General features: G+C 42.3%; 1 protein-coding gene across 1 annotated transcript in view; it reads left to right on the top strand.

Annotated features, from left to right (window-relative positions):
• LOC138962020 (protein O-mannosyl-transferase TMTC1-like) overlaps positions 1-27,494 on the top strand; it is an 89,358-nt gene that overhangs the window by 37,659 nt on the left and 24,205 nt on the right. Inside the window, exons 3-7 of the mRNA XM_070333711.1 lie at positions 7,250-7,323; positions 11,722-11,910; positions 12,791-12,863; positions 25,224-25,327; positions 25,834-26,056. Of these exons, the coding sequence (XP_070189812.1) occupies positions 7,250-7,323; positions 11,722-11,910; positions 12,791-12,863; positions 25,224-25,327; positions 25,834-26,056 (663 nt within the window). The remainder of the gene's footprint in view (positions 1-7,249; positions 7,324-11,721; positions 11,911-12,790; positions 12,864-25,223; positions 25,328-25,833; positions 26,057-27,494) is intronic.

Raw genomic sequence — 27,494 nt, 5'->3', positions numbered from 1 at the left:
TAACAGGAAATCAGAGATTGACATTGACCAAACCCTGTAATTATTGTCTAAACAGTGTTGGTAAGAAGAGATGGACATTAAGGCTTAACAGTAAGACGAGATCTCCTTATCTCGCCTAGGCACCTATACACGAAACATGCGTTTTGTGAGTTCTATGATTGCTATTCATTTCAACCTGAGGATCTTGAACATGCAAGGAAATCTCTTTAAAATAATGTCATCCACCCGAAAGAGTTGATCGTGGTGGGGTAAGACCTAATAAAGTGGTATCAAAACTTTGTGTCAACCTGTCGGCCTAAACATCAAAACTAAACTTAAATGTATTCGTCGAGACTGAATTTTGGCAGACCAAAACTCGTCGACCGAGACAGCGCTGTCTCGGTAACATGTGAACAGTGAAACTAATTTGCATACATGGATTTTCGTTCTTCTTGAGCTTATTGTGAGTCCCAACATAACTTTTCAATATACGTTTGGATTGAGGGGAAACATGCAATGGAATCTTTTAAAAAAACAAAACTGAAATAACTGTTTCGATTTCGAGCAAAATGTTGATGACAAAATTATTGAAACACATTTTAAGCTTTTGTGCTGAAATACAATCCCGAAGTCTGAACCGGGTCAAAGAATGTTTGACGAAAATGTCAATCAATATATTTTTTGTGACAAAATGCGGTGCAGCCTATTTTTTCTTATGAAAAGCCGGATATGACGTCGTCAAAGACATTTATCGAAACAAATCTCGATTCCCCCTCCCCATTCCTCACATTTCTGCCTCTCTCTTGCAAATTAGTATTCCTGTTCTCTTTACACCAATGAGTTGAAATTCCCTAGTCTGAGGAGTTCTGTCCACCGTCCCGTTTGTCTGTCTATCTGTCCTTTTGCCTTTTTAACTGGGCTTCGCATCACCAGAAAAAAACGGTGTCCGCGTCAGCTTCACACCAGTCCGTGAATGTTCCCCCCTAATCCAAAGATCGAGCACGGTGGTACCGTAAATTGACCTTGTGGTGTTGACAAGCAATGGTGGGAAGAAGTTGTACAAACATACCGGCACTAAGCCCTCAGATAGTGCTGACAGACACTTGGGGGAGGTATCCTGATAAAGAGACAGATTAAACATTAACACACGTACAGGACGGACACTGCAAGACCTACGCGACGTGTACCTCTCACTTAGTTGAGCGGAAAGCGTGGACAGGCTGGAGCAGACAGTTAGGGGCGATCCTTCATTCTGAGGTGAAACCTTGTGCAAGTGCCATTAGACACAGAAAGCGGGCCACGTTTCTATTATTTTGTGAAATGTTGTTCACATGTAGGTCTCAAAATAGATTGTAAGCCGATTTTAGTGACGAAGAAACGTCAAAAAACGGAATTGACGGGAGAAATCGCAGAGAAGTTTGCTACATTGACAGTCCGCCGTATTAGGCTTATCAACCGATTGAGGTTTTCTTGTGGCTTCTATATATATATATATATATATATATATGTCACAGGGGAAACCGGAATCCAGGGGGATCTGGAATCGCCCTAGGGGAAATTGGAATTCTAGTTTCCCCTAGGGGAAACTGGAATTCCAATATCAACTGGAAAATATCTAGTGGAGATTGGAATTTTAGTTTCACCTAGGGGAAACTGGAATCCTTTCTCTAGGGGAAACTGGAATTCTGATTTGCCCTAGGGGAAATTGGAATTTGTATTATGAATGGTTTCACTGCTGATAAATATTATATTCACAAACATTGTTTTGCATTTAACACATGCTTTGTGGAATGTTTTGCAAATTACAAAGCGAATTAAACATGACTACCTACACTATTACTTCGCTCATAGTTCGACAATAAGCCGAGTATGTAATCATCAGTCATACTTCCCTTTAGTTTAAAGCATGAGGAATGATAATCATGCACACATCGGTGGTGTGAGTTGATCATTCTTATATTTAACAATGTGAACACTGTTTACACACAACTCTGGAAAATCTGCTACTTGCTTTCATGTTTGAATCATGCACACATCGGTGGTGTGAGTTAATCATTCTTATATTTAACAATGTGAACACTGTTTACACACAACTCTGGAAAATCTGCTACTTGCTTTCATGTTTGCCTAGGTTGGCGACAGTAGTTTTACTGTTATGTGAAACCAGTTGTACTTACTTTTACATGTTCTACCATGGAGCAAAAAGATAAATTTTACCAACTCTTGGAAGATCATATCATGACTTTAGAAGATAATAAGAAGGAGGCGTTTTGTACATCACAGAGCAAATACAACCATATTCTTCAAGCTCTTCAGCTGGCCAAAGGAGCGAAATGTGCACAAGGAGCCAAGTTCAAACACAGGGCTGGCCAACATTTTTGCCTCCAAACAATTGGAACTCGGACACTTGTTTACTGCGTGAAGGCGAAAACTCCTCTTGTTACAAAAGAAGACACCTTTGAGACCATCAAGAAGTGTCATGAGGAAGTGTGCCATTCTGGGCGCGACAAAACATGGCACGAGGTGAAAACCAATTACTCTGGAATAAAGTATGACGCAATTGATGTTTTCCTGAAAACGTGTACATCTTGCTCAACAAGAAAAGTCCACCAAAATGCACCATCTGGGAAGCCGATGATCAATCTCACCTTTCTTCTGCGTCTGCAAGTTGATCTCATTGACTACAGAAATAGACCTGATGGTGATTTCAAGTGGGTGCTGCATGCCCGTGATCATTTCACGAAATTCAGCTGGGCGTACGCATTAAAGTCCAAATGCGCACAAGAAGTCGCCGATGCTATGATCAATCAGTTCAGTGTATTCGGTGCGCCAAAGATTATGCAGACCGACAACGGGCGGGAATTCACTGCGAGGGTGATCAATGAGCTGACAACGATGTGGCCTGGAATGGTGATCATCCATGGCAGACCCCGCCATCCCCAATCCCAAGGTAAGATGAACAACTGAAATTTTGACCAAAATCTCAGAAAACGTCACATATTTGAAATTTTGACATTTTGCTTTTTAAAGTTATTAGCATTAACAATGAATTGTGGATGTCTTCTACACCTTTATTAAAGGGCCCGTCCAGAGCAATTGTTGCCCTGTCTTTTTATTAGCTGACCTGAATCCCAACCTTCCTAAGTTCTAAATTTTACCCAAGTTTTAATCTCGAGGAAGCATTCCTCCACAATAAACTGCATCAATGAGCGCTCTGAATGCAATGCAGTCGGGGAGACCTTCACTCTTTTTTTTAATAAATTGGCGTTCTCACCCGACTATAGAACTATTTTTGGCTCATAACTTTAGACATACAAATTTTGTCACAAACATTTTCCATTGTGAGGATTTTGATAGGCTAATAAAGTGATTTGCCAAAAAACAGTATGGAGGGCCCCTTTAAATCAATACCATAACTATTGCCCGGAGAAATAAGGAGATTGAAAGAAATGAGAATAAAAGTAACGTTCCTAATCATTTCGTTCCTTCATACACAGGTTGTGTGAAACGTGGGAACGGTGACCTTGAGATCAAGTTGGGCAAATGGATGGATGAACACGGCTCCGAATGGACAAAAGGGTTGAAATTTGTCGTACATGCCATAAATACCTCAATCTCGGACACCACCGGAAAGTCACCTTACCAACTGGTTTTTGGACAACCTCCAAGGACAAATTCGTCTTTGTGGCAGGAACTGTCTCGTCAAGGGATTTTGTATGAAGAGGACCTTCCCGAGGATTTTCTTCAGCAACTTGAAATGGAGGAATCTGTGCCGCATACATCGGACTCGTCACAGCATACACCTCGGCGCCTGGAGGAATCTGTGCCGCATACCTCGGACTCGTCACAGCATACACCTCGGCGCCTGGAGGAATCTGTGCCGCATACATCGGACTCGTCACAGCATACACCTCGGCGCCTGGAGGAATCTGTGCCGCATACATCGGACTCGTCACAGCATACACCTCGGCGCCTGGAGGAATCTGTGCCGCATACATCGGACTCGTCACAGCATACACCTCGGCGCCTGGAGGAATCTGTGCCGCATACATCGGACTCGTCACAGCATACACCTCGGCGCCTGGAGAAATCTGTGCCGCATACATCGGACTCGTCACAGCATACACCTCGGCGCCTGGAGGAATCTGTCAGCAACCATAGCCATGGAAAGCGCGGCAGAGAATACATTTTGTTACATGATCACCGAATGATTGCCACAGGCACAGAGTGTCCAAGTAGAAACATGATCCATGGACAGTCGGTGAACACAAGTAGCCACGCTGTAGTGTCTGTTACTGAAGTACATGATGCCGAATTCATACCTGTGGAAGACAATCCATTCGAGGAATGCATAGAGATCGGCCAGTTTGTGACATGGAGGCGAAGTCAAATGTTTGACGTTGATGAAGGTGACTCACACAGAGAGGAAAGGATGCAAGCAAGAAAAAAATATTTGAAAGCCGCGAAGGTGATACTGTGGGCTTGAACATCCACAAGGTAGACAGAGCTAATAGTGATGCTCGCTTGTTACCGTGCAAAGTACTCATGTCAAAGCCTGTTGGTGGACAAAGGCACCTGTACAAATTGTACTCCGCCACCGGAATCCTCGGGCCGTGGATCGCAGGCGAAGAACTTTCCGATTTGAGAAGTGTACATTTTGAAAGCCTGAATGAGGTTAACCCAGACTTGCTTGAGGAAATATCTCTCATCAAAGCGTGTCGTCTCTCCGTGAAATGGCGTGATACGGGTTCAAGGGTGCCATCTGGTGCCAGCGTGTGCAAGTGTAAAGGGCCGTGTACTACAAAGCGCTGTTGCTGCAGAAAAGCAGGACTTGAATGTGGCACCAAGTGTCACACAGACAGCAAAGCATGCAAGAATACCGAATAGAACATTACACATGCATGGCTGGTCATTGATTGTGTTTTATTTTCGCTAGAATATCTTTTAATTGTCATTGTTGGAATGAAAATAAATAATTGTTAACCATACACACACAGTATCACTCACGTTAACATTCAAATATAGTTCTTTATCAGCAGTAAAACCATTTATAATACAAATTCCAATTTCCCCTAGGGCAAATCAGAATTCCAGTTTCCCCTAGAGAAAGGATTCCAGTTTCCCCTAGGTGAAACTAGAATTCCAATCTCCACTAGATATTTTCCAGTTGATATTGGAATTCCAGTTTCCCCTAGGGGAAACTAGAATTCCAATTTCCCCTAGGGCGATTCCAGATCCCCCTGGATTCCGGGTTCCCCTGTGACATATATACGGCTTGTGTGTGTGTGTGTGTGTGTGTGTGTGTGTGTGTGTGTGTGTGTGTGTGTGTGTGTGTGTGTGTGTGTGTGTGTGTGTGTTCGCGATGCACGGCCAAAGTTCTCGATGGATCTGCTTCAAATTTGGTGGGCATATTCAGGTAGACCCCGGACACAATCTGGTCGATGAGAATTTTCAACACGTGCTCGTAGCGCGCAGCGCTGAACCGATTTTGGTTTTTCTGTTTGGTTTAAACAGAACTTTATTCAATTTTAATCATGACAAGAACAATGCATGGATGATTACATACTCAGCAATCATAATAATTACAAAACAAGGGTTAGCATTAGTTAGTTTTTCTGTTTATCTTCCAAGATCCATTCCCAGTAACTCTTCCTTATCTTCTCCAGTGTTTTGCGTTTATCTCCCTTCCTTCGTGTGGCGTCAATCCATATTCCCGTTACTATTTTTAGAACACAACGCTCAATCCATATTCCCGTTACTATTTTTAGAAGGTCACTGTCCCGGCGAAGCCGGGTATTACTCTTCCTTATCTTCTCCAGTGTTTTGCGCGTTTATCTCCCTTCCTTCGTACGGTGCGGATATTCGGCTCTACTTCTTCCCGGCGAAGCCGTACCCGGCGAAGCGGGTATTCATCTAGTACATATATGTTTTAACGAATGGAAGCAACTTTAAATTGTGCACATGGCGACAAACTCCCAGCAATGTTGTCTGAAATTGGTGGTACGATGCCACTGCTTACACCATGTTATATTTGGCTAATGACCATACTAACACCCAGCACGGCGTTGACCTGCTTTTACTGTGCTTTCATTGTCGAACAATAGTCTTACGGACTTAAATCTCTTACCAGCGATACCTTCTTCTTCAACGTTCGACGGTTGTGTCACAATTACTAGAGATATGAAGTCAACGATCTTCAACAATCAGTGTCTTGGATAGTACGTCCACTTCAGAGGTTTTAGTCACGTTTATGTTCCTGTTCCCCTTCCCGTTCTCATTTTAATCTAGCTATGACCGTTCGCAGGGACAACGGATTAACTTTGCGCACCGTTTGACGAATGACTTGATGACAATTGGGCGAAAAGTGAAGACCATTGGGGATTTGTTTGCTCGTGTTGAAAGCACAGATAAGCACGTTGTCAATTCTTTGGTCTGGTTTTGTGCGTGATGAATTGGGATTTGTTCAGATGACTTGGATGAATGCTAAAGAAATTTGACCCACTTGAACTCTTCTCGGCTTAACTGCATTAGTCCCATTAGTGTTGATCTGTCAAAGCCGCCTAGTTCTTGCTCTAATCATCGATCCACCCCCCCCCCCCCCTCAACCCCGCTCCCCCCTCCAGTCCTCTCTGCCCCCCCCCCCCTGCCCTTCTCTCGAAGAAAGAGAGAGAGAGAGAGAGAGAGAGAGAGAGAGAGAGAGAGAGAGAGAGAGAGGGAGAGAGAGAGAGAGAGAGAGAGAGATGAGGGGGGGGGGGTGGTAAATAAGATCAAATCAAAGAAAATAAGATAATTATTTATCAACGAGGGTAATGTTAAAAACAGGACTAATTGCTATTTTACAACCAGCCCTCGTCCTAATGAGGGATGACAGAAGCACAGTATACATAATGCATAATAATTAATACATAATACACAAATGCATGATATATAAGAGTAACTAAGGCACATTAGGTACAGACAGACAGACAGACAGACAGACAGACAGACAGACAGACAGACAGACAGACAGACAGAAAGAGATAGCTGTCCTCTGAGACACAATCTGCAATGATTTGCTCAAAAATGTTCCGTAACTATGGTAATCCATTTCCACCGTACAACTATCACGTTCTGTTGTTGTCTGAATTCAGAAAGGCTACATACGCGCGCCCCTTTCTTTCTATCTAGATCTTGTCATCAGCGCTTTGCCTCAATTTGATATGATCTAGACAAAAGTTATGTTTAAGCATTCGCGTTGATAATCAAAATTTGTTTTGTCTTTGTGTTGCAGGTGACAGGAATCGTTGGGCGAGCCGAGCTGTTGTCATGCCTGGGCGTTCTTCTGTCTCTCCTCTGCTACGCCAGGTGACTTGCTCCTTCTCGTACACTGAGAGAGAGAGAGAGAGAGAGAGAGAGAGAGAGAGAGAGAGAGAGAGAGAGAGAGAGAGAGAGACACACACACACACACACACACACACACACAGACGCACACACACAAAGAGAGAGACAAACAGAGAGAGAGAGTCTCGGACACAAACAGAGACACAGACAGAGAGACACAGGTGCGCAGAGGGACAGAAAGATATACAGACAGATACAGAGAGACTCTATCTCCTTTTTATCAGTCAATCTCGTTCATAAAAAGCAGCAACATTAAAAGCGTTATCAAAAATCATCAAAGCCTTACTCATGAAAAGAGGCCGCTAGAGCAATTAGCCAGGGATACTGCAAAAATAATAAAACCAAAAAACAAAGCAAAGTAACTTTACCCTCTTCATAGATATATGGTACCTAGGTTAATTACATTCTACGTAGATATATGATACGTATATGTAGAGGCTAATTGCTTCCAGCTAGTGAACTACGCTCTTTGAAAACGTTATTATGACTGGGTATGATAATAGGTGCACGGTATCAACTGATCTTTTCGCCGATGGCGCTTTAGATTTATCACGGCACGACACATCCGGAACTTTGTGAAAGTTTCGAGACGCAGTGTCAATTTCTGGTTGACATTAGTTTTTACACGGCATCAGTTGTATTCGAGCCAATATGAATGCGTAGGTTTTCTAGGAGTTTGCTATATGACACTTTTCAACAATACTGACTTCACTTCAGTAGAGCACGTTTATAATACTAGGTAATTATTAATGGCTTTGAGACAAGGGCACGTTTTCGATCTGCGCTTCTTGATATTTAGTTTTTACAAGGCGTATCTGCATGGGTTACACTGAATAACGCATGCATGCAGAGGTTTTGAGAAGAGTTTGGTATGTGACACTGTTGAACAATACTCCACTGTTCTATGCCATGTTTTATGTTTGTTGTCATATACAAACCACAAACAAATTTCTCTGTTGAGATAATAAAGTCTTCTATGTCAATGACTATGTCTATGTTCACTTGCTTCTTGACATTTTGTGCTATCAGACGTATCCGTATCATCAGTTCTTCTAGGCTGGTTTGGCTGCGGAGGTTTTGACAGGAGACAGCTATTTGAGACTTTTGAACAACTTTCCAATGCAATTGCTTCTTGACATTTAGCTTTGCAAAGTATACCTCTGTACATATGATCAGTTATACTCTAGTCCATTTACATGCAGAGGTCTTGACAGCAGGTTGTTATTCGTCACGATTTAAGAATATTCCACTTCAATTGCTCCTTGACATTTACTTTTTACTAGACGTATCAGTATAGTTTCAGTTATATTAAAACTGGAACATGAAGAAGTTTTGACAAGAGTGTGCTATTTGACACTTTTGAACAATACTTACTTTCAATTGCTTCTTGAAATCTAGTTTTACAAGGCGTGTCTGTATATCATCAGATATATATTATAGCCGGTATACACGCGGAGGTTTTGATACGAGTTTTCTGTTAGCCCCTCTTGAACAATAGTCATCTTTTTCTGTGCAGTACTTGTATGAATATTTATCGTTCGCGAAGCTTTCTTTCTGAAGAAAAGAGACATTTCCGTTTGAAAATTGGCATAGGAATCTTTACATATCACAAAAGACTCTATAGAAAGTATCACACGAAATCAGCGTAGACGGTTCGAATGCATTTGTCATATTATGATGATACGATACTCCGGACGCAAGTTAGGTCGCGTAAGGTTTATGGGGAGTTTTATGGAACTTGTGATGCGTGTTATTATCGCAGTGACTGAAAGTCTTCTGGTTGATTTGAATTCAAAGGAGCAATAGAGACACCTCGGTTCCAAGCACTATGTGCCCTTTCTTATTTCTCACCAAATGAACTTTTTCAATCCTGTATTGAACTACTTGTGCATTACGTATGTACACCGTAATAAAGAAAGCGCGTGCCTTATGAATTATTGCAAACACATGGGAGAAAATGTGCACATATATCACACAGGCTCAATGATGATATACACACCATTGCAACACTTCTGGGGTTTGATGATTATTTTTGAAAGAGTATATTGCCTAGACTTTATACATGCGGGAATAACTGTGTCTTAGTGCGTGTACCAAACCCAATATCGGCAAAAAGACGAATTCGTGCTATCTCTTCTGTCCTTATCTACGGTTTTCGATCGTACTACAGAACAAGAAGAAAAACAATGTTGAAAGATTTATCGCCGATTAAGTTTGTCTTAGGCGTTTTCTTTCAATATACCCGCTGATTGACTGTTTAAAACACCAACGCAACCGAGATACAAATGAAAGAGCACTACAAAAATTAGGTTACAAATTGCCGCGAAGTGAAAAAAGCTTCTATTCATATGCAAATCTTTGAGATTAGAAAAAAAGTTACTTTACCTATTTAAGAATTACAACTAACGACCTCTACCTCTCTCCGTCTCTCCGTCTCTCCGTCTCTCTCTCTCTCTCTCTCTCTCTCTCTCTCTCTCTCTCTCTCTCTCTCTCTCTCTCTCTCTCTCTCTCTCTCTCTCTCTCTCTCTCTCTCTCTCTCTCTCTGCCCCCTACTCCCCACTGCGCCCCCCCCCCCGTCTCTCTCTTCTGTCCTCCCTTTTTTTCTTTTTCCCATCATGCCACTATCTTCTTGATTTATATCCGGGTCGTAACCTTCGAACCAAGCGAACAACTGTGTCTCCCGCAGCGTCAAAAACCATGCACCCGTACGTTTTAGGGGTATGTTCCCCCTACCCAAACACACCGTATGATACTGATGGCGTTATAAATCTTCCGGAACAAAAACTTGGGCATTAATGTCAATACTTCTACCTGCTGTTTCTCTCCACAGGTTTAAGCCCATGTCCGCTAGGTGTTTTATTGCACCCGTTTCTAATCGTGATTCGAGTGCATGAGTAAAAATAGGGGCAAACTTGAACGGGTAGGCGTTAGATTTGTTTGAGGGTGTGATGTCAGAGGAAGAATAGTTTTCTTATCTTGTTTTCAATCCCGAGACAGATCCTTTTTGCACCATTTTTAATAAAGATAGTGAATCCCTCAGACTACTTTGGTCAAGCACATTGTAGAGTAGAAGTACAAAAGAACCCAAACCAATCAATCTCCCCACCTACACGGGTGGGGAACTGTTCTGCACCATATCCGTTGAGAGCGACGTGTTCCGGTTGTGGATAGTCGCTATTTTTTACTTGCTCTGGATTGCGCGCAAAGTTAGGTCGGTTAGCCAGACTATCTCACAACTAGATGATTACCCGCTTCGCCGGGTACCGGCTTCGCCGGGAAGAAGTAGAGCCGAATACCAGGCTGCGCCTGGGACCCGGCTTTGCCGGGTGTACGCCGGCTTCGCCGGCGCACGAAGGAAAGGAGATAAACGCGCAAAACACTGGAGACCTTCTAAAAATAGTAACGTGCAGTGACCTTCTAAAAATAGTAACGTAGTAACGGGAATATGGATTGACGCCACACGGAGGAAGGGAGATAATCGCGGCTGAAAACACTGGAGAAGATAAGGAAGAGTTACTGGTAGTGGATCCAGACAAAAAACAAACAAAATCGGTTCAGCGCGCACAGCGCTGCGCGCTGAGAGCACGTGTTGAAATATCTCATCGACCAGGTTGTGTCCAGGGTGTACCTGAATATGATCACCAAATTTAAAACAGATCCATCGAGAACCTTGGCCGCGCATCGCGCACAGACACACAGACACACAGACACACAGACACACAGACACTAGTCGTATATATATATAGATATCTGGCACTCACGTCACAGAATGGCTGGACTACCTTAAAATGTTATAGAAATGATGTCTGGGGGTCTAGATTGAGACCATGTTTCTGTTGGGAACGTCTATTTTCCTAACTGGAACATTTTTTGAGTCCTCGCTGGAAAAAATGCTCCCAACAGGAACATGGTCTCAATCAAATAATCAAATTACGAGCTAGTCTAAACCTTACTGGTTGCTTTTGGTACAACCCAGAAAACAACAACTATCCTTCAAGTTCAGCTTTAAACCTCTTATGTATGAGAGGATATTTTGATACCCCAAACTACCTGTAATTCTGCAAACAATTAATTCCTTAATATTCAACGGAATGTATTATTCTAATGTGTCGGGTTTCTTGTCATTTAATTTAATTTGTTAGAAAAAGTTTCAGCCAAGAAAAGAGATGCGTGTCTTAAGTGGATATATACCGATATGTGTAGGATTTGTTACCCTTACATTCCATTCATTTACGTTATACTTTCTTTTGAGGAAACGATATCCCTTATACAGTAACTGAAATACTCTACCTTCTTTTATGTCAAAATATGAACCCTTTCAAAAAACGTATGCCATAATTTCTCTGTATTATATGTATGCAGATCTTTAGGGGTCCACCACAATGGTGTCCAACCAGTCACGTCATCACCAAGATACAGCCAGGCTGTGTATTTCTGGCTTGCCATGGTCTTCTCTGGAGCAGCCATGCTGTGTAAGGAGCACGGAATTATGGGTCTTGGCATCTGCGCTGTTCTGGATGTCTTCATCTTCTCTGGCCAAGCCACGAAAAGGTTTGTGTTGTTTGGGTGACCCTTAGATGTTCTTCCAGTTTTTGTTAATATGATTAAACAAAAAATGTCAAAAAGTCCAGTAGAAAAAACTAAATGTATAGCTCATATTGTTGCGCATGAATTGCAGGCAGTTTCCTTGCGACGAGCGTTATTTTACCTTCTTAATACTGAAATTACGATAAATGTTTATGTTGTGTTTTTTTTTCTCTCTCCAAAAACACTTTTTTTAATTATTTTTTTTATAGCGACTGACAATGTTTTTCACGTCATTTATGTGCATGTTGTTCAAACAGTTTCCCTGCAATCACTGATTGGTTTTTTTTATGTTTGAAGAAAGTTTGACGTTGGATGACGTATACTTACAAAAACTGATCCCATGAATCCACTAAAGCTCAATAAACCACTAAAGGCCATGAAAAGCGCCATTGTACTTAAAAAAATTTTTTTAAACATCGCCCGTGGTATTCCAACCCGCGGGTACAATTCGTTTGTAACTGAGTCTATTGTGTCGGTTATTTTGACGGGTGGATTTGCAAAACATCGCTGCGGCCATTCTACATGTAGATACTGCCTTTTTCATTTTTGCCAAAGTATACTTTTACAAAATACAATGATCTGTTCCAGCAAGGTTATTTTTAATCTAAAATGTTTTTTATGAATGGGTACAATTTTAATGTGGGCATGTTCGAGCTAAATCTACAATGCATGTTTTCATCTTTGTACTGTTGAATCTTTAACAACTCCAAACTTAAGGACTGAAATATCCTCTTTTAGGCAATGGACTCAGCTATTGTAATCATTTTACACAGCTAGTGGTATCCTCCCCCGCGGGTAACAAGCGAGTGTATTTGAATGTCTATTGTGTGGTTTATTTTGACAGGTGGGTTTGCACCCGAAGACGGGACCCTGACCTCTACGCCCTGGCGAGACGCCTGTCTGCCATTGTTTGTGTGGTCAGTATTTTTTTTTTTTAAGCTTAACTTGTCAGTTTGCTCTCCCATCTTCTATTCTTGTGTCTGCCACGAATTCCGTTATACTAAATTTATATCACCTCTCTTTTCTCTCTCTGTCTCTACCTTTCTTTCAGTTCATGCCTGTCTACCTCACAATCCCTTGGTGTCTTCTCTGTGCCTGTTTATGCTTGCGAATGTTCTGTGTTTTGTGTCTGTCTTATTGTATATCGTATTTGTTCGTAGTTTTCTTTTTGTTATGATGTACATATATAGCTATTCTGATGGACACGTGGGGGAATTCGGGGGCTGTGATTGGATGGTCTCTTCCGATCATCAAAGCATAATGCTACGGAAGTCGGCCATTTTTGCCAATATCCAAAAGCATATTGACAATAACAAAGACGCATGGTTCCGGTTTACCCATTTGTACCACACGATGTTTCAATCGACAACAGCACACACTGACAACTTGAAATTCTTCTCGGGAATGTTTTTCAGCTTTACAAATGTCGATAGCATACCCTTTTCTGCTAACTTCCTGATGAAACAGGACTAAACCAATTATTTTCTGTCCCTAAACACCACAAAATGCCCAAAGTCGAAAGATGTAGTACAAACAGGGGAGTAAAACGGAACAGCCGTTTTTGTGTGCCTGTGTGAGCTAAGTTGCCGACTGACACAAACTTTCGCATTCGGCTTTTCTTATCTCGTAACTCCACAATAAATACCCCACTTCCCCTCTGAAGTATTGATGTTCAACCCATGGCACTAACATTCATGTAGTCGTTTATAACTGAGGTTGAACAATTCGCTTCATTCTTTCTTTATTTGGTGTTTAACGTCGTTTTCAACCGTTCAAGGTTATATCGCGACAGAATTCGCTTCATGACGAGACAAGTATAAATGCCATTCACCAAACTGAAAACTTCGCTGCCGTCTGTTCGCGTTGTACGGATTAGCTGTTCTCTTCTCCTCCCCTTGTTGCATCCTAGTTCTTCAGTTGTTTCTAGTTTTCCGTTGATGTTGTGTTTTGGTCTTCTTCATAAGTAGTCTTGTTCAAAATTAAAAAAACTCAAACTTCTTTTTGTTGTATACGAATGAACTAATAAAAAGCTGTTTAACAGCTGTGTTGTCAAATCGATTTTTTTTCCAAAGTCAGTGTGGCGCCTGCGCAAAACTAATGCGCATAAGAAACGGCGTCTGCTATCGAAACCTGAGATCAACGCATCGACGCAAAAACTGTCATTTTGTAAGTTTGGAACAACAAATCAAGGTCAGAACAGCTATATAATCGCTATTGTATTATCAGCGTAGCAATAGGGTCCAATATTTAGACTCGAACAAGTATAATGCAACTCGTCTTCGACTCGTCGGCATTATACTTGTCTCGTCTAAATATCGGACCCTATTGCTACGCTGAAAACACAATAGCTGTTAATATAGCTATTCTGATGGACACGTGGGGGAATTCGGGGGCTGTGATTGGATGGTCTCTTCCGATCATCAAAGCATAATGCTACGGAAGTCGGCCATTTTTGCCAATATCCAAAAGCATATTGACAATAACAAAGACGCATGGTTCCGGTTTACCCATCTGTACCACACGATGTTTCAATCGACAACAGTACACACTGACAACTTGAAATTCTTCTCTGGAATGTTTTTCAGCTTTACAAAATGTCGATAGCATACCCTTTTCTGCTAACTTCCTGATGAAACAGGACTAAACCAATTATTTTCTGTCCCTAAACACCAAAAATGCCCAAAGTCGAAAGATGTAGTACAAACAGGGGAGTAAAACGGAACAGCCGTTTTTGTGTGCCTGTGTGAGCTAAGTTGCCGGCTGACACAAACTTTCGCATTCGGCTTTTCTTATCTCGTAACTCCACACTAAATACCCCAATTCGGCCCCTCTGAAGTATTGATGTTCAACCCTTGGCACTAACATTCATGTAGTCGTTTATAACTGAGGTTGAAAAGTTCGCTTCATGACGAGACAAGTATAGAGAGAGATAGAGAGAGAGAGATAGAGAGAGAGAGAGAGAGAGAGAGAGAGAGAGAGATAGAGAGAGAGAGAGAGAGGGGAGGGTAGGTGGGGATAGGGAGAGAGATAAAGAAGGGTTGAGAGGGGGGGGGGGGGTTAAGAAACAATACAGTATTCAGTCAACCAACACAATGTCGAGATTGTAAAGTAAACTTCCTCTGATTGACACATACATGCGAAAAGAAGGTCTTTATGAACTGGTGACGGGCAAACGCCAATTTTGCGGTCAAGGCTGTCCTTGAGCCCGAAGTCTTTTTACCGAAAACTTAGTGCTAAAGCTTCGTGGGGCCAGCTTCGCGAAGTCGACTTCGCCCAGTTGAGGACTCGACATGCTTTAGTCCCATGGACCGGAACGGCCAACTTCAGGCGGCTCTCTCCATTACCTGCTGTTGAAGTTTTGACAGTCTCATATCACAGCGGAAGTCAAAGCGGGTAGGCCTATGTATTTAATGTTAGTTCAAATATATAATGTTGGTTTAGATTACGTAGGCGTGTGCTAAAATATTTGTCGAGTACTTGACTGACATGGAGAACAAATATTTGTTGTAACTCACTAGCGTGTTCCCGGACCAATTCACTTTCATGTGGTGATACTTAAGAATTAAAATCTTCATGGAGGGGAGAAAGTATTCCAAAACCGGAGAGGGATAAGAGGAATACAGCTTTTGAAGCGTAACACGGGGCACAAGCAAAGACCACAGGGTATTTTAACATATAATGTGGTGGAAATAGTGATAGTGGCTTTGATGCTGTGGAGATTTGAGTCTATCGTATTTTTGTTTATCGAGGAGACGGATGTATTTATGTTTTGTGAGGGTGTGTTTGGGGATAGGGGTGGCTTTGCCGGGGGGGGGGGGGGGGGGGGGGGGATGCGAGGCGAGGGTTAGAGCGAGAAAGAGGCGCGCGATACAGCTGCCAGCCTTGTTATTATTTTGTCACTTTACTAACTGTCTGACGATGTAAGGCCTTTCAGATTTACAGATATATGTTAACGAAGACCACTCTAACTCAAGCAGTTTCATTTGCTTCTTGGTTAATCCCTGAAGACCGGCACGGTTGGCCTTGTGGTAAGGCGTCCGCCCCGTGATCGGGAGGTCGTGGGTTCGAACCCCGGCCGGGTCATACCTAAGACTTTAAAATTGGCAATCTAGTGGCTGCTCCGCCTGGCGTCTGGCATAATGGGGTTAGTGCTAGGACTGGTTGGTCCGGTGTCAGAATAATGTGACTGGGTAGGACATGAAGCCTGTGCTTCGAGTTCTGTCTTGTGTGTGGCGCACGTTATATGTCAAAACAGCACCGCCCTGATATGGCTCTTCGTGGTCGGCTGGGCGTTAAGCAAACAAACAAACAAAACAAACAAAATCCCTGAATCTACCAAAGGTGGTTGTCCTGCAATGCTTCATGGAACAAACAAACAGAGGACCAGATTTTCCTGTTACAAAGTAGCCGATGTGGTACTGCAAAGATTTGCCCTGTCAAGGTGGAAAGGCTGAAGGCCATTGCCCTGAAGAAAAAACAAACTCAGGTATGCCACACGGTACCGAAAGCGATCCCTACACACAACAAAACAACGGCCAGATTTTCATTTTACGGAATGGCCGTTTTTGATTCTGCGGAGATACGGCCATCAAGTTTTCAGGATTAAAGGTCATTGTCCTGTAAAGTAACATATATATATATATATATATATACATATTAAGAAAAAAATGCCTCAATTATGCCACACGTTAACAACCTTTCACTAAGTTCCGATATTAGAAAGACATGTGACAGTGTACACAAAATCGTTACATTCGATTTAATTAATTAATTGATTTATTCATTCATTGTTTTGTTTACAAAATGATATTTTTAAAGTCATGAATTCAGCAAAACATGCTGAGCAACAAGCACCCCCTGATACAACGAATAATGTAACAAAAACGAATAATGTAACAATTGTTACATTATTCGTTTTTGTTACATTATTCGTTGTATCATCCCCCCCCCCCCCCCATCCTGATAAGAAAGTCACAGAAGAGCTTCATTTTATCTGACTTCGTTTTGAAATGTTGTGCTTCTCAGTGTGTACACTCAGGAGCCAATTGCAAGTGCCCGGGTTTGCTGAAATTAAACTGAAAAGGTACGGAATTTAGAGGCGCTTTGTACAGGGATACAGAACTGCAAAGAAAAGTAAACAATTCAGTTGTTTTAATTTTGGGGAAAATTTTTTATAGCCTACGTACGTAGATAATACCCTGCAGGGCCCAAAAAGTTTAAAAAAAAAACACACCTAAATGTCAGTGAATTTCCACACGCCAACGGTTTTCGGGGAAAACTTGATCTTGTGTTGTGCGACTTAAACCGGGTTTTCCGCACGGCAACACCCACACCCACATACTGATATGTATGTATACTGGAGGTCATTGCTCTAAAAATTCTTAAACTGTGCTGTGCCGTACCAGTCGAATACCGCTGTATTTCAGAAAGCTACCCAGTCCTGTTTTCTCAGTGAAAGTGTGTTTCGATGTATACGAAAATGCAGATTCTGCCACGCCTTCTTACCTTCATTTATAATTCCCCCAAGGATCTCCTGACGCGGCCTTTTTAACCATTTCAGGTGCGACACAAGAACCCTTCAGCTGAGCCTAATTCATAATATCTGTCGACAGTATGGTATGGCCATGAAATGGCCGTCACAATGTACAATGATCTATACCTCTCTCGGCCGGGTTTGTATGGTGTTGGTGGAAAAGAAACGAACCTGTCTGTTCGGACTTCTGAATTTTCTTTTCAGACGTGAAGAGAGGGTGTTATTTGTATGATAAAGATATGAGAGAGGGGAGTATAATTGTGGCCACGTGTTTCTTAACAGCTTAAAAGCGACGGTCCTTATTTTTGAAGTGACAATTATTTTTCTTCAGTTGGTACTGTTTGATGGGACGTTCTGTTGGTTTTAGTACGGTTGCTAGAAGCGCTGACCAACAAGTGTTCAGATATTTTTCTAATTGTCGTTTCTAGATAGTAAAATATGTGCTGAAAACGGTCAGCTATCGCACCATCAAGAAATCGGTTCCCTAGTACCCCTTTAAGGCTCTGGAACCACCCCGGGTGGCAATATCGGGTCGCAACAGAGAGTGTTCCCCATAGCCGGAAAGAGCCTCAACCGTGAAAGATAGAAAGAAAGGTATTGAACAAAAAAGACGCACAACACCAATGTGAACCATTTGTGTTATCATACTTATATTAAAATATTGATGACCATGGAATAAATGGGTTATTTTTAGATTTCTGACAAAAAATCGCGAAAAACATGGCAAATTGTTTTTTTTATAGCCTAAACTATGAAAGATTTAAAGACAAGTTTTGAACACAAAAGATAGCAATGGATAATGGCAACAACATTTGCTCTCATTGTGGTACAAAATTGTTGATTGTTGTTTAATACTTTTTCGTTTTTGTGGATTTCACAAAGCATACCAATTAAACGGCAGTCCAGGTAACTCATCCGAATTTTTGCGGCTAAGAGCCTCAACATTTGAAGATAGAAAGACTATCATTGAACAAAAACTATGGTAAACACTAATGTTAATAACTTTTGATCTCACACTGATATTGAAATATTGATGACCATGCAATTAATGGGCTATTTTCAGATTTGTGGGTACAAAATCGCCCAAATCATGACAAATTGTCTTTTTTCTAGCCTAAACTATGAAAGATTTAAAGACAAGTATTGAATATAAAAGATTACACGAGATAATAGCAACAACATTTGCACTCATTGTTGTACAAAATTGTTGATTGTTCTTGAATATTTTCCGTTTTTGTGGATTTCACAAAGCGTACCGATTAATCGGCAACCCGTGTCAATCATCCGAATTATTTCATGCTGCGCCAAAACTATTGAAAATGGATGGAATATTAGTGTTTGAAGACAAAGGGCGCACATTGTCATGTTAAGCATATCTTGTTACACCGTATACACATCAAAATCGTGATAGCTCTTGGTTTGAATGTTACAATGTTTGATTTTGTGCAAGTTACACACATTGATACTGACAAAATGTAATGATATTCCAGGACAATATATCCAGCGCGCTCTTTGGGTCCCCAAAACACTGTACATGGTGAGTCCCATTGTGGTGCCAAAGTAGAAAATAATTATATTCACTTTAGCGATAGTCCGCAGTAGACGACATCAAATGACACAGACTGTAATGATAACTCAAAACTCGTCATCGCTTTCAGCAAACGCGTCAAAGTCAACCTCCTCATCTTCTTCCTCGTCATCCTCTTCTTCACAACCACCATCTGCCAGAAGATCGATCAGCGACACAGGTAGGATGGGCTTGAGGCACCACACGGGTTCCAGGACACCGTCTGCATTTTTCGTCCATCCCTGCCCCTGGTCGTAGGGTTTGGGCCTCTCCAGAATGCCTTCGTGATCAGCACGCTTGTACAGGGCAACGCGGTGGTTTACTCGCTGAATGTGCGGCATCAGAGCAGATTGGCAGGGAGGCATGCGGGCTAGATCGACCTTACACTTGGACGTGAGTTTCTCGTTGTCTCCCACCATCTTGCGGAGTAGCTTTCCACGAACGACATCAACTGATTTCTCACGACTGTAATTGTACATCAGGCACGTAAACTCTTCCAACTGCTTCACCACCCGAAGTTTGACATCCCAGTCTATGAAAAGACCTTGGAGATGGTGAACCTCCTCGACGATCCAGACAAAGGTGGGGAGACATCGCGAACTGGAGAAGACCGAAATCAAGAAAAGCGAGGAGGCTGTTCAGAGAGTCATCACTGCTGTCAAGAACTTCACGAACCCGTTTTCCATCTCAGACAAAGACAGGCTCTACTCCTTGGCGTCTGGTGCCCCTGTCCGCATGGACGTCGAACAGGACTTGCTTCAGGCAGAAGCTAAAGGCATGGTCGCCAAAACTGACTTCATCACCCGCCTTCAAAGTGGAGAGCCAGGAAGCTTCTTTGACACTATAAAGAGGCAGAAACTTAAGACAATGGAGGCTTGCAGCAAGAAGGTCACGCTCACATCCCCACAAGGAAAGGCCCTCCAGTACCAGGTGCAAAGCGACATCGCGTTTCTACTTCTCGTCAAGTCACAGCAACTAGACGAACCATTGGACTTGGACAAAGTCATGATGGGTGGTGCTGTACCTCCATCATGCCGCAGCGCTGGGATACAAGAACGCTGTGGTCAGAACCCCGGACACGGACATCTTTGTCATTCTTCTCTACCACGCTGAAGCCATCAAGTTGACTGTATACCTGGATACGGGATCAGGAAAACATCGGCAACTGATCAACCTCTCTGAGCTTGCAGAGTCCCTGGGGCATGACTACTGTGCCACTCTTCTTGGGTTCTATGTGTACAGCGGAGAGGACTGCATCAGTGCATTCAAAGGAAAGGTGAAGATGGGGCCCTTAAGAAACTGGAGAAAAATCCCAAGTTTCACACGGCATTCAGGCAGCTTGGTGACGACTGGGATGTCAAACTTCGGGTGGTGAAGCAGTTGGAAGAGTTTACGTGCCTGATGTACAATTACAGTCGTGAGAAATCAGTTGATGTCGTTCGTGGAAAGCTACTCCGCAAGATGGTGGGAGACAACGAGAAACTCACGTCCAAGTGTAAGGTCGATCTAGCCCGCATGCCTCCCTGCCAATCTGCTCTGATGCCGCACATTCAGCGAGTAAACCACCGCGTTGCCCTGTACAAGCGTGCTGATCACGAAGGCATTCTGGAGAGGCCCAAACCCTACGACCAGGGGCAGGGATGGACGAAAAATGCAGACGGTGTCCTGGAACCCGTGTGGTGCCTCAAGCCCATCCTACCTGTGTCGCTGATCGATCTTCTGGCAGATGGTGGTTGTGAAGAAGAGGATGACGAGGAAGAAGATGAGGAGGTTGACTTTGACGCGTTTGCTGAAAGCGATGACGAGTTTTGAGTTATCATTACAGTCTGTGTCATTTGATGTCGTCTACTGCGGACTATCGCTAAAGTGAATATAATTATTTTCTACTTTGGCACCACAATGGGACTCACCATGTACAGTGTTTTGGGGACCCAAAGAGCGCGCTGGATATATTGTCCTGGAATATCATTACATTTTGTCAGTATCAATGTGTGTAACTTGCACAAAATCAAACATTGTAACATTCAAACCAAGAGCTATCACGATTTTGATGTGTATACGGTGTAACAAGATATGCTTAACATGACAATGTGCGCCTTTTGTCTTCAAACACTAATATTCCATCCATTTTCAATCGTTTTGGCGCAGCATGAAATAATTCGGATGATTGACACGGGTTGCCGATTAATCGGTACGCTTTGTGAAATCCACAAAAACGGAAAATATTCAAGAACAATCAACAATTTTGTACAACAATGAGTGCACATGTTGTTCCTATTATCCCGTTCAATCTTTTATATTCAATACTTGTCTTTAAATCTTTCATAGTTTAGGCTAGAAAAAGGACAATTTGTCATGTTTTGGGCGATTTTGTACCCACAAATCTGAAAATAGCCCATTAATTGCATGGTCATCAATATTTCAATATCAGTGTGAGATCAAAAGTTATTAACATTAGTGTTTACCACAGTTTTTGTTCAATGATAGTCTTTCTATCTTCAAATGTTGAGGCTCTTAGCCGCAAAAATTCGGACGAGTTACCTGGACTGCCGTTTAATTGGTATGCTTTGTGAAATCCACAAAAACGAAAAAGTATTAAACAACAATCAACAATTTTGTACCACAATGAGAGCAAATGTTGTTGCCATTATCCATTGCTATCTTTTGTGTTCAATACTTGTCTTTAAATCTTTCATAGTTTAGGCTATAAAAAAACAATTTGTCATGTTTTTCGCGATTTTTTGTCAGAAATCTAAAAATAACCCATTTATTCCATGGTCATCAATATTTTAATATAAGTATGATAACACAAATGGTTCACATTGGTGTTGTGCGTCTTTTTAGTTCAATACCTTTCTTTCTATCTTTCACGGTTGAGGCTCTTTCCGGCTATGGGGAACACTCTCTGTTGCGACCCGATATTGCCACCCGGGGTGGTTCCAGAGCCTTAAAGGGGTACTAGGGAACCGATTTCTTGATGGTGCGATAGCTGACCGTTTTCAGCACATATTTTACTATCTAGAAACGACAATTAGAAAAATATCTGAACACTTGTTGGTCAGCGCTTCTAGCCACTAAACTATTTACTTCAAGGACATGGACTGATACTCTACTGGATATAACACCTCCTTGATCTCAGTCTGGTTTAAAGTTAACAATGTAATGGTTTGGGGGAGTCCGAAATAAATGAGAGAAAATCAAAAAGAACAGATTTTTGTATTGACTCGCGAATTTATACCCAATAGTTTTTCCTTTTCGAAGATAGGGGCGGGGAGTAAAAGGGTGCTTGGTGTGTCAGTTTGAACGAATGTGTACCCCCCGCCTATGTGCAGTAAACCGTCAGTTAAATCATGCGTAAGAATCACGTTAATGCTTAGCACTCACATCATTCGACAGTGGTGGGTACTTCTACGAGTATATCAGATTTCGCTGCTTTGAAAAAAGCGCAGTATACATTTTACAAAGTGTTAACAGAGGAATGTCGGCCGTTCAATTTGTTCTTCCTGAGCTCACAATTGGACTAGTGTTTTGTACACATGCATGCATTGCCAAAACACTTAAACATGCATATAATTGCATATAATTAAGCAGTGCATACTTCACTGAACTGAAAGCAAACATGGGGGCTTGAGTCCCACTTGAGTCATTCTTTCTAGCAGTAGACTTGATATAGGCCTAGCCTATTGGTCAAGTAGGCACTTTTGATATATAAGCATGCACTCCTTCTTTTACTGCATTGAAGTGGGCGGCCTAAGCAGTACTTAAGTTTGTCTTTTTAGCAGTAGATTTAAAAATCAAAGGTACAATCCTTCCTGTAAAAACAGTTCAGCTCACCATCTATTGTACATGGGATTAGAACATCGCTCCCCTTGAATACTTACCAATACTCAACATCCTGACTGCTTCCCATGCAGAGTGAGACTTTTTAGGCCCAAAAAATAATAGTCTGTTTACGGTAACATAGGCACAAAAAATAGGGTCGGTAGGTCGGGATTTTGTTTTATTTTTTTTTCTTCCAAAAAACCATATTTTTAAGTTAATTTGCCAAAAAACAAAGACTTTTTTTCTCTCCCCCAAATGCCAAAAAAAAAGTCTAGGGTGGCGCGTAAAAATAGGGTCGGTCGGGATACCGTAAACAGACTTTTTTGTGTTTGTTGCCTTATGAATGTCTTTCACAAATTTGCCAAAAATGTCCGTTAATAAGTTAATTCATCAAAACATTTTCACTCTGCACAGAGAGCAGCTAGGCTGGTGAGTTTTGGTATGTGTCCAGATGGAGAGATGGTCTTGTGTCATGCAATAGATCACACCTGAGATGGTGAACTATGTGTCCAGATGGAGAGATGGTCTTGTGTCATGCAATAGATCACACCTGAGATGGTGAACTATGTGTCCAGATGGAGAGATGGTCTTGTGTCATGCAATAGATCACACCTGAGATGGTGAACTATGTGTCCAGATGGAGAGATGGTCTTGTGTCATGCAATAGATCACACCTGAGATGGTGAACTATGTGTCCAGATGGAGAGATGGTCTTGTGTCATGCAATAGATCACACCTGAGATGGTGAACTATGTGTCCGTTAAGCAGACACTTTTATTGTTGATTGACTGCATGTGTATGCGGTGCATATTCAGCAAAGCGAAACCGGTTCTGACATTTGAACAGCCCCTGAGTAGTGGTATTATTCCACAGGATAAGTTTAGTGCTTGAAATATAATCATGGAACGTTCAAACACGGGTATTGTTCGCGTGTTAACAGATTTTGTACCGGTAGGAGCATGTGGTGCATGCTTCAGAATACTTGAGATGCAAAGAAGATGCCTGAATTTGTTTGGGAGTCCTCACAAAAAAGAGTGAAGTAGTTGACAGGTACACATCCAGTCTTTGGACACACGTAGACATGTGTTCAGAGTGAAACGAGAGCATGAAATCAGGGCTCCCCACCTACAACATAATGAAAAACATCCAAAACGGTGCACGTATGTACTTAGATGAACCTGTCAAGGTGTCTTCTCATCAGTGCACATGCATGCTGGCTTAGAATGCAGAAGGGTAGGTAACTGAATGAGGTGTGTGGGGGCTAGGGGAGGAGATGGGTGAAGTGTGATAGAAGAGGCAGAATGAGGGACCCGTGTCCACGTCATCAATTCTAGCTGTCACATTTTGCCATCAATGCATGACGCAAAGTCGTTGAAAGCCGTTATTCAAATACATGCAGCGTACAGCTTTTTGTGTGCAGCCAAAAGAAACTGTTCAAATGCCTTACCGTCTGCGTTTGCTTAATTCTTTAAGCCTGATAAAAAGCTTTAGAAATGCGTGATACTTTTTTGCTGGTGTTTGTTTGTCGTTTTGCTCGCGATTTGTATTCATCACCCACGTTCTCCGTTAAAGTTTGTTTTGTCAAATTTGGGAACGGATTCTACGCTGCAATCACTTTCTCGTCAAGTTGTATTGCTTTCATGTCTATTTGGGCGTTGGTGGCAGAGAAACTTAGATCCGATAAGAAAATAATGACAGAGAGAGAAAAGGGTTGATCAAAAAGAGTAGGAGGGTTCAGAAAGGAATGCCTTGTGGGGGTGTGCATTCAAATGCCGAGAATGGGTTGCAAGCAGAAACTGCACACGGTTCCATGCTGTTACGTCGCAGAGCTGTCTCGCCGGACCTCTCTCTCTAAATCTTTCTTTTTATGTGTGTGTGTGGTTCATTTCTTCTTCTCTTCTTTATTGTGGCCTTTCTAACTTTCTCCGCATCATTTTTACTCCATTTTTTTTCTTCTACTACTTCTTTCCATTTGTATGCTTCTTTTATGAGTATTGTATGTGTAGTATTTGTTTTAAGGACAGTTTGTTAGACAAGGCAATGTGCCTTAAACCTTTATCCTTGTAAAATAAAGTTCGTCTGTTCGTTCGTTCGTTCGTTTGTTCGTTCGTTTGTTCGTTCGTTCGTTCGTTCGTTCTCTCCCTCACGCGCTCTCTCTCTTTCTCACACACACACACACACACACACACACACACACACACACACACACACACACGCACGCACGCACGCACGCACGCACGTACGCACGTACACAGGCACCCCCTACACACACACACACTCGCACCACACACACACACACACCCTCACACGCCAACATTCACTCTCAACGAACCATTGTTACGTTTATGCTTGTAGGGCGTGTTGCTGATGTGGTTCCGACTGTGGATGATGTGCGGTCAGATGCCTGCATTCAGAGATGAAGACAACCCGGCCTCCTTCTCCACCTCTTTTCTCACCAGGTTAGGACATTCCTGTTTGCTATTATTAACAGCTATCGTGACGAGCGCACTGGCCTAGCGGATAAGAACGTCGGCCTCCCATGCTGAAGGTCGCGGGTTTGAATCCCGTCCTCGCCTGGATGGTTAAGGGTGGAGATTTCTCCAATCTCCCAGGTCAACTTATGCTCAGATCTGCTAGTGCCTTATCCTCCTTCGTGTGTACACGTGAGCACAAGACCAAGTGCGTACGGAAAAGATCCTGTAATCCATGTCAGAGTTCGGTGGGTTATAGGAACATAAGAAAATACCCAGCATGCATCCCCCGAAAGCGGCGTATGGCTGTCTTATTGTCGTGGTAAAAACGGTCATGCACATAAAATATGAACCCATGAACAAAGAAGAAGAAGAACAGCTATCGTGTTTTCATCGTAGCGATATGATCCGATATTTTAACGAAAACAAGTATAATACGCCGAGTCATCTTTATTTTGAGTTCTAACAAAACCAGTTATTTTGTTTATTTTCAGAGCTCTAACCTTCAACTACCTAGTAGCCTTCAACGTGTTGTGGTTGTTCCTGTGTCCCTGTGTTTTGAGCTACGACTGGCAAGGCGGCAGCATCCCCCTCGTCACAAGCCTCAGTGACGTCAGAAATATAGGCACGCTCACTGTCTACGCCATCATGGCCTTTGCGGCATGGAGATGTCTGCATGTTTTTTTGCGCGATTTTCTGCGCGGTTTTTCCAAACAGGTAAACGCAAAGACGACTGGCTCTGGACGGCGGGTTTTGAGGCACATAGCACTGGGTAAGGGTAAGGGGTATATTATATACTAGAGGAATACCCGGCTTCGCCGGGGTGAATCGCGAGACAGAGACAGACAGCGTGGCGGTTCACCACAATCACCTTTGAAGGCGAAGTCCTCTCAAACGGGATTGAGAATTTTTAGAGCTTATTTCTAAGCCCTATATTATCTGTTATGGCTTCTCAAATGCCAGATCATACAGACAGACAAAAGCCGCCAGACCCCATCACAAACAGAACTCTACAATCCACAGGTGTTGCCTCCACACATACACACACACACACACACACACACACACACACACACACACACACACACACACACACACACACACACACACACACACAGAAGCCGTATATATCTATGTATATATATATATAAAAAAAAAAAGATAGATAACAGTGGATTTTTCGATATATAGATTCGACCTTTGCACTTTTACAGTGAGGACAACTTACGGGTACATGCAAGGAAAGCCCACAACTTCTAAGGCGAACAACTCTGCAGAGTCTGCTGTGAAGGGCGACGGTAGTCTCCCTGTCACACTCGACCCCCTTTGAATGAACTTTGTCCCCAAAGTTCGGAACAATGGACCCGCCAAGCTTAGGTCCCTCCCAGGTGGAATGGAAATAGCACGAAAATGATTCAGTGGCCTGAACATTTCATGTCGAGTCCCATCGCTGTCGACGACGCCAAATGTAATCAAGTGCCGAAACACTACAATCACCTTTGAAGGCGAAGTCCACTCAAACGGGATTGAGAGTAACTGTTATGGCTTCTCGAAGGAAGGCCTGAACATACAGACACGTTAAAATTAATATTAAAAGTCCTACGGTTTTGAGCCATTAAGGACTTGAGTGTTTGTCCGCTTTCAAAAAGAGGAAAGAAAGAAACAAAAAATAAGGAGAGGAGGGCAGGGGGTGGGGTTGAGTTGATAATGCTCTGTGGAATTTGTTAAAATGAAAAGTAGTTAAGATGTTTCTTGGTAAGAATTATAAGTCTGTATTCTATATCTTGAATAACGGGCTTGTAATATTATTTTTTTAAATTTCAAATCGAGTTAAAAAGTGGAACCTTTCAGGATCACCAATAAAACCAAATAGATGAGCAAGTAAGAGGAACACGAACAATAAATCTCAAAACTTTTTACAAATAAAAGGATTAAGATGTAAGCCACGAAGGCCGTGGTAATAAAAACAATATGTACAGTTTGGCGACTAGTGGGCCTTGGGTGAGGATATGTTGTCTAGAAGGTAGTCGCTGGAATCAGGAGGGATGGCGGGAGCCACTCGACCTCAAACTGAAACACGCTGATGTGATAATCTGGGCTTAGTTATACCCACAGCCCCATGTCCGAGTCCCTGACCAGTCGACACAGCAGCAAG

The sequence above is a fragment of the Littorina saxatilis genome, linkage group LG3 (genome assembly GCF_037325665.1).
Source record: "Littorina saxatilis isolate snail1 linkage group LG3, US_GU_Lsax_2.0, whole genome shotgun sequence".
Classification (NCBI taxonomy): Eukaryota; Metazoa; Mollusca; class Gastropoda; order Littorinimorpha; family Littorinidae; genus Littorina; species Littorina saxatilis.
This window is presented reverse-complemented; position numbering and strand designations above follow the sequence as displayed.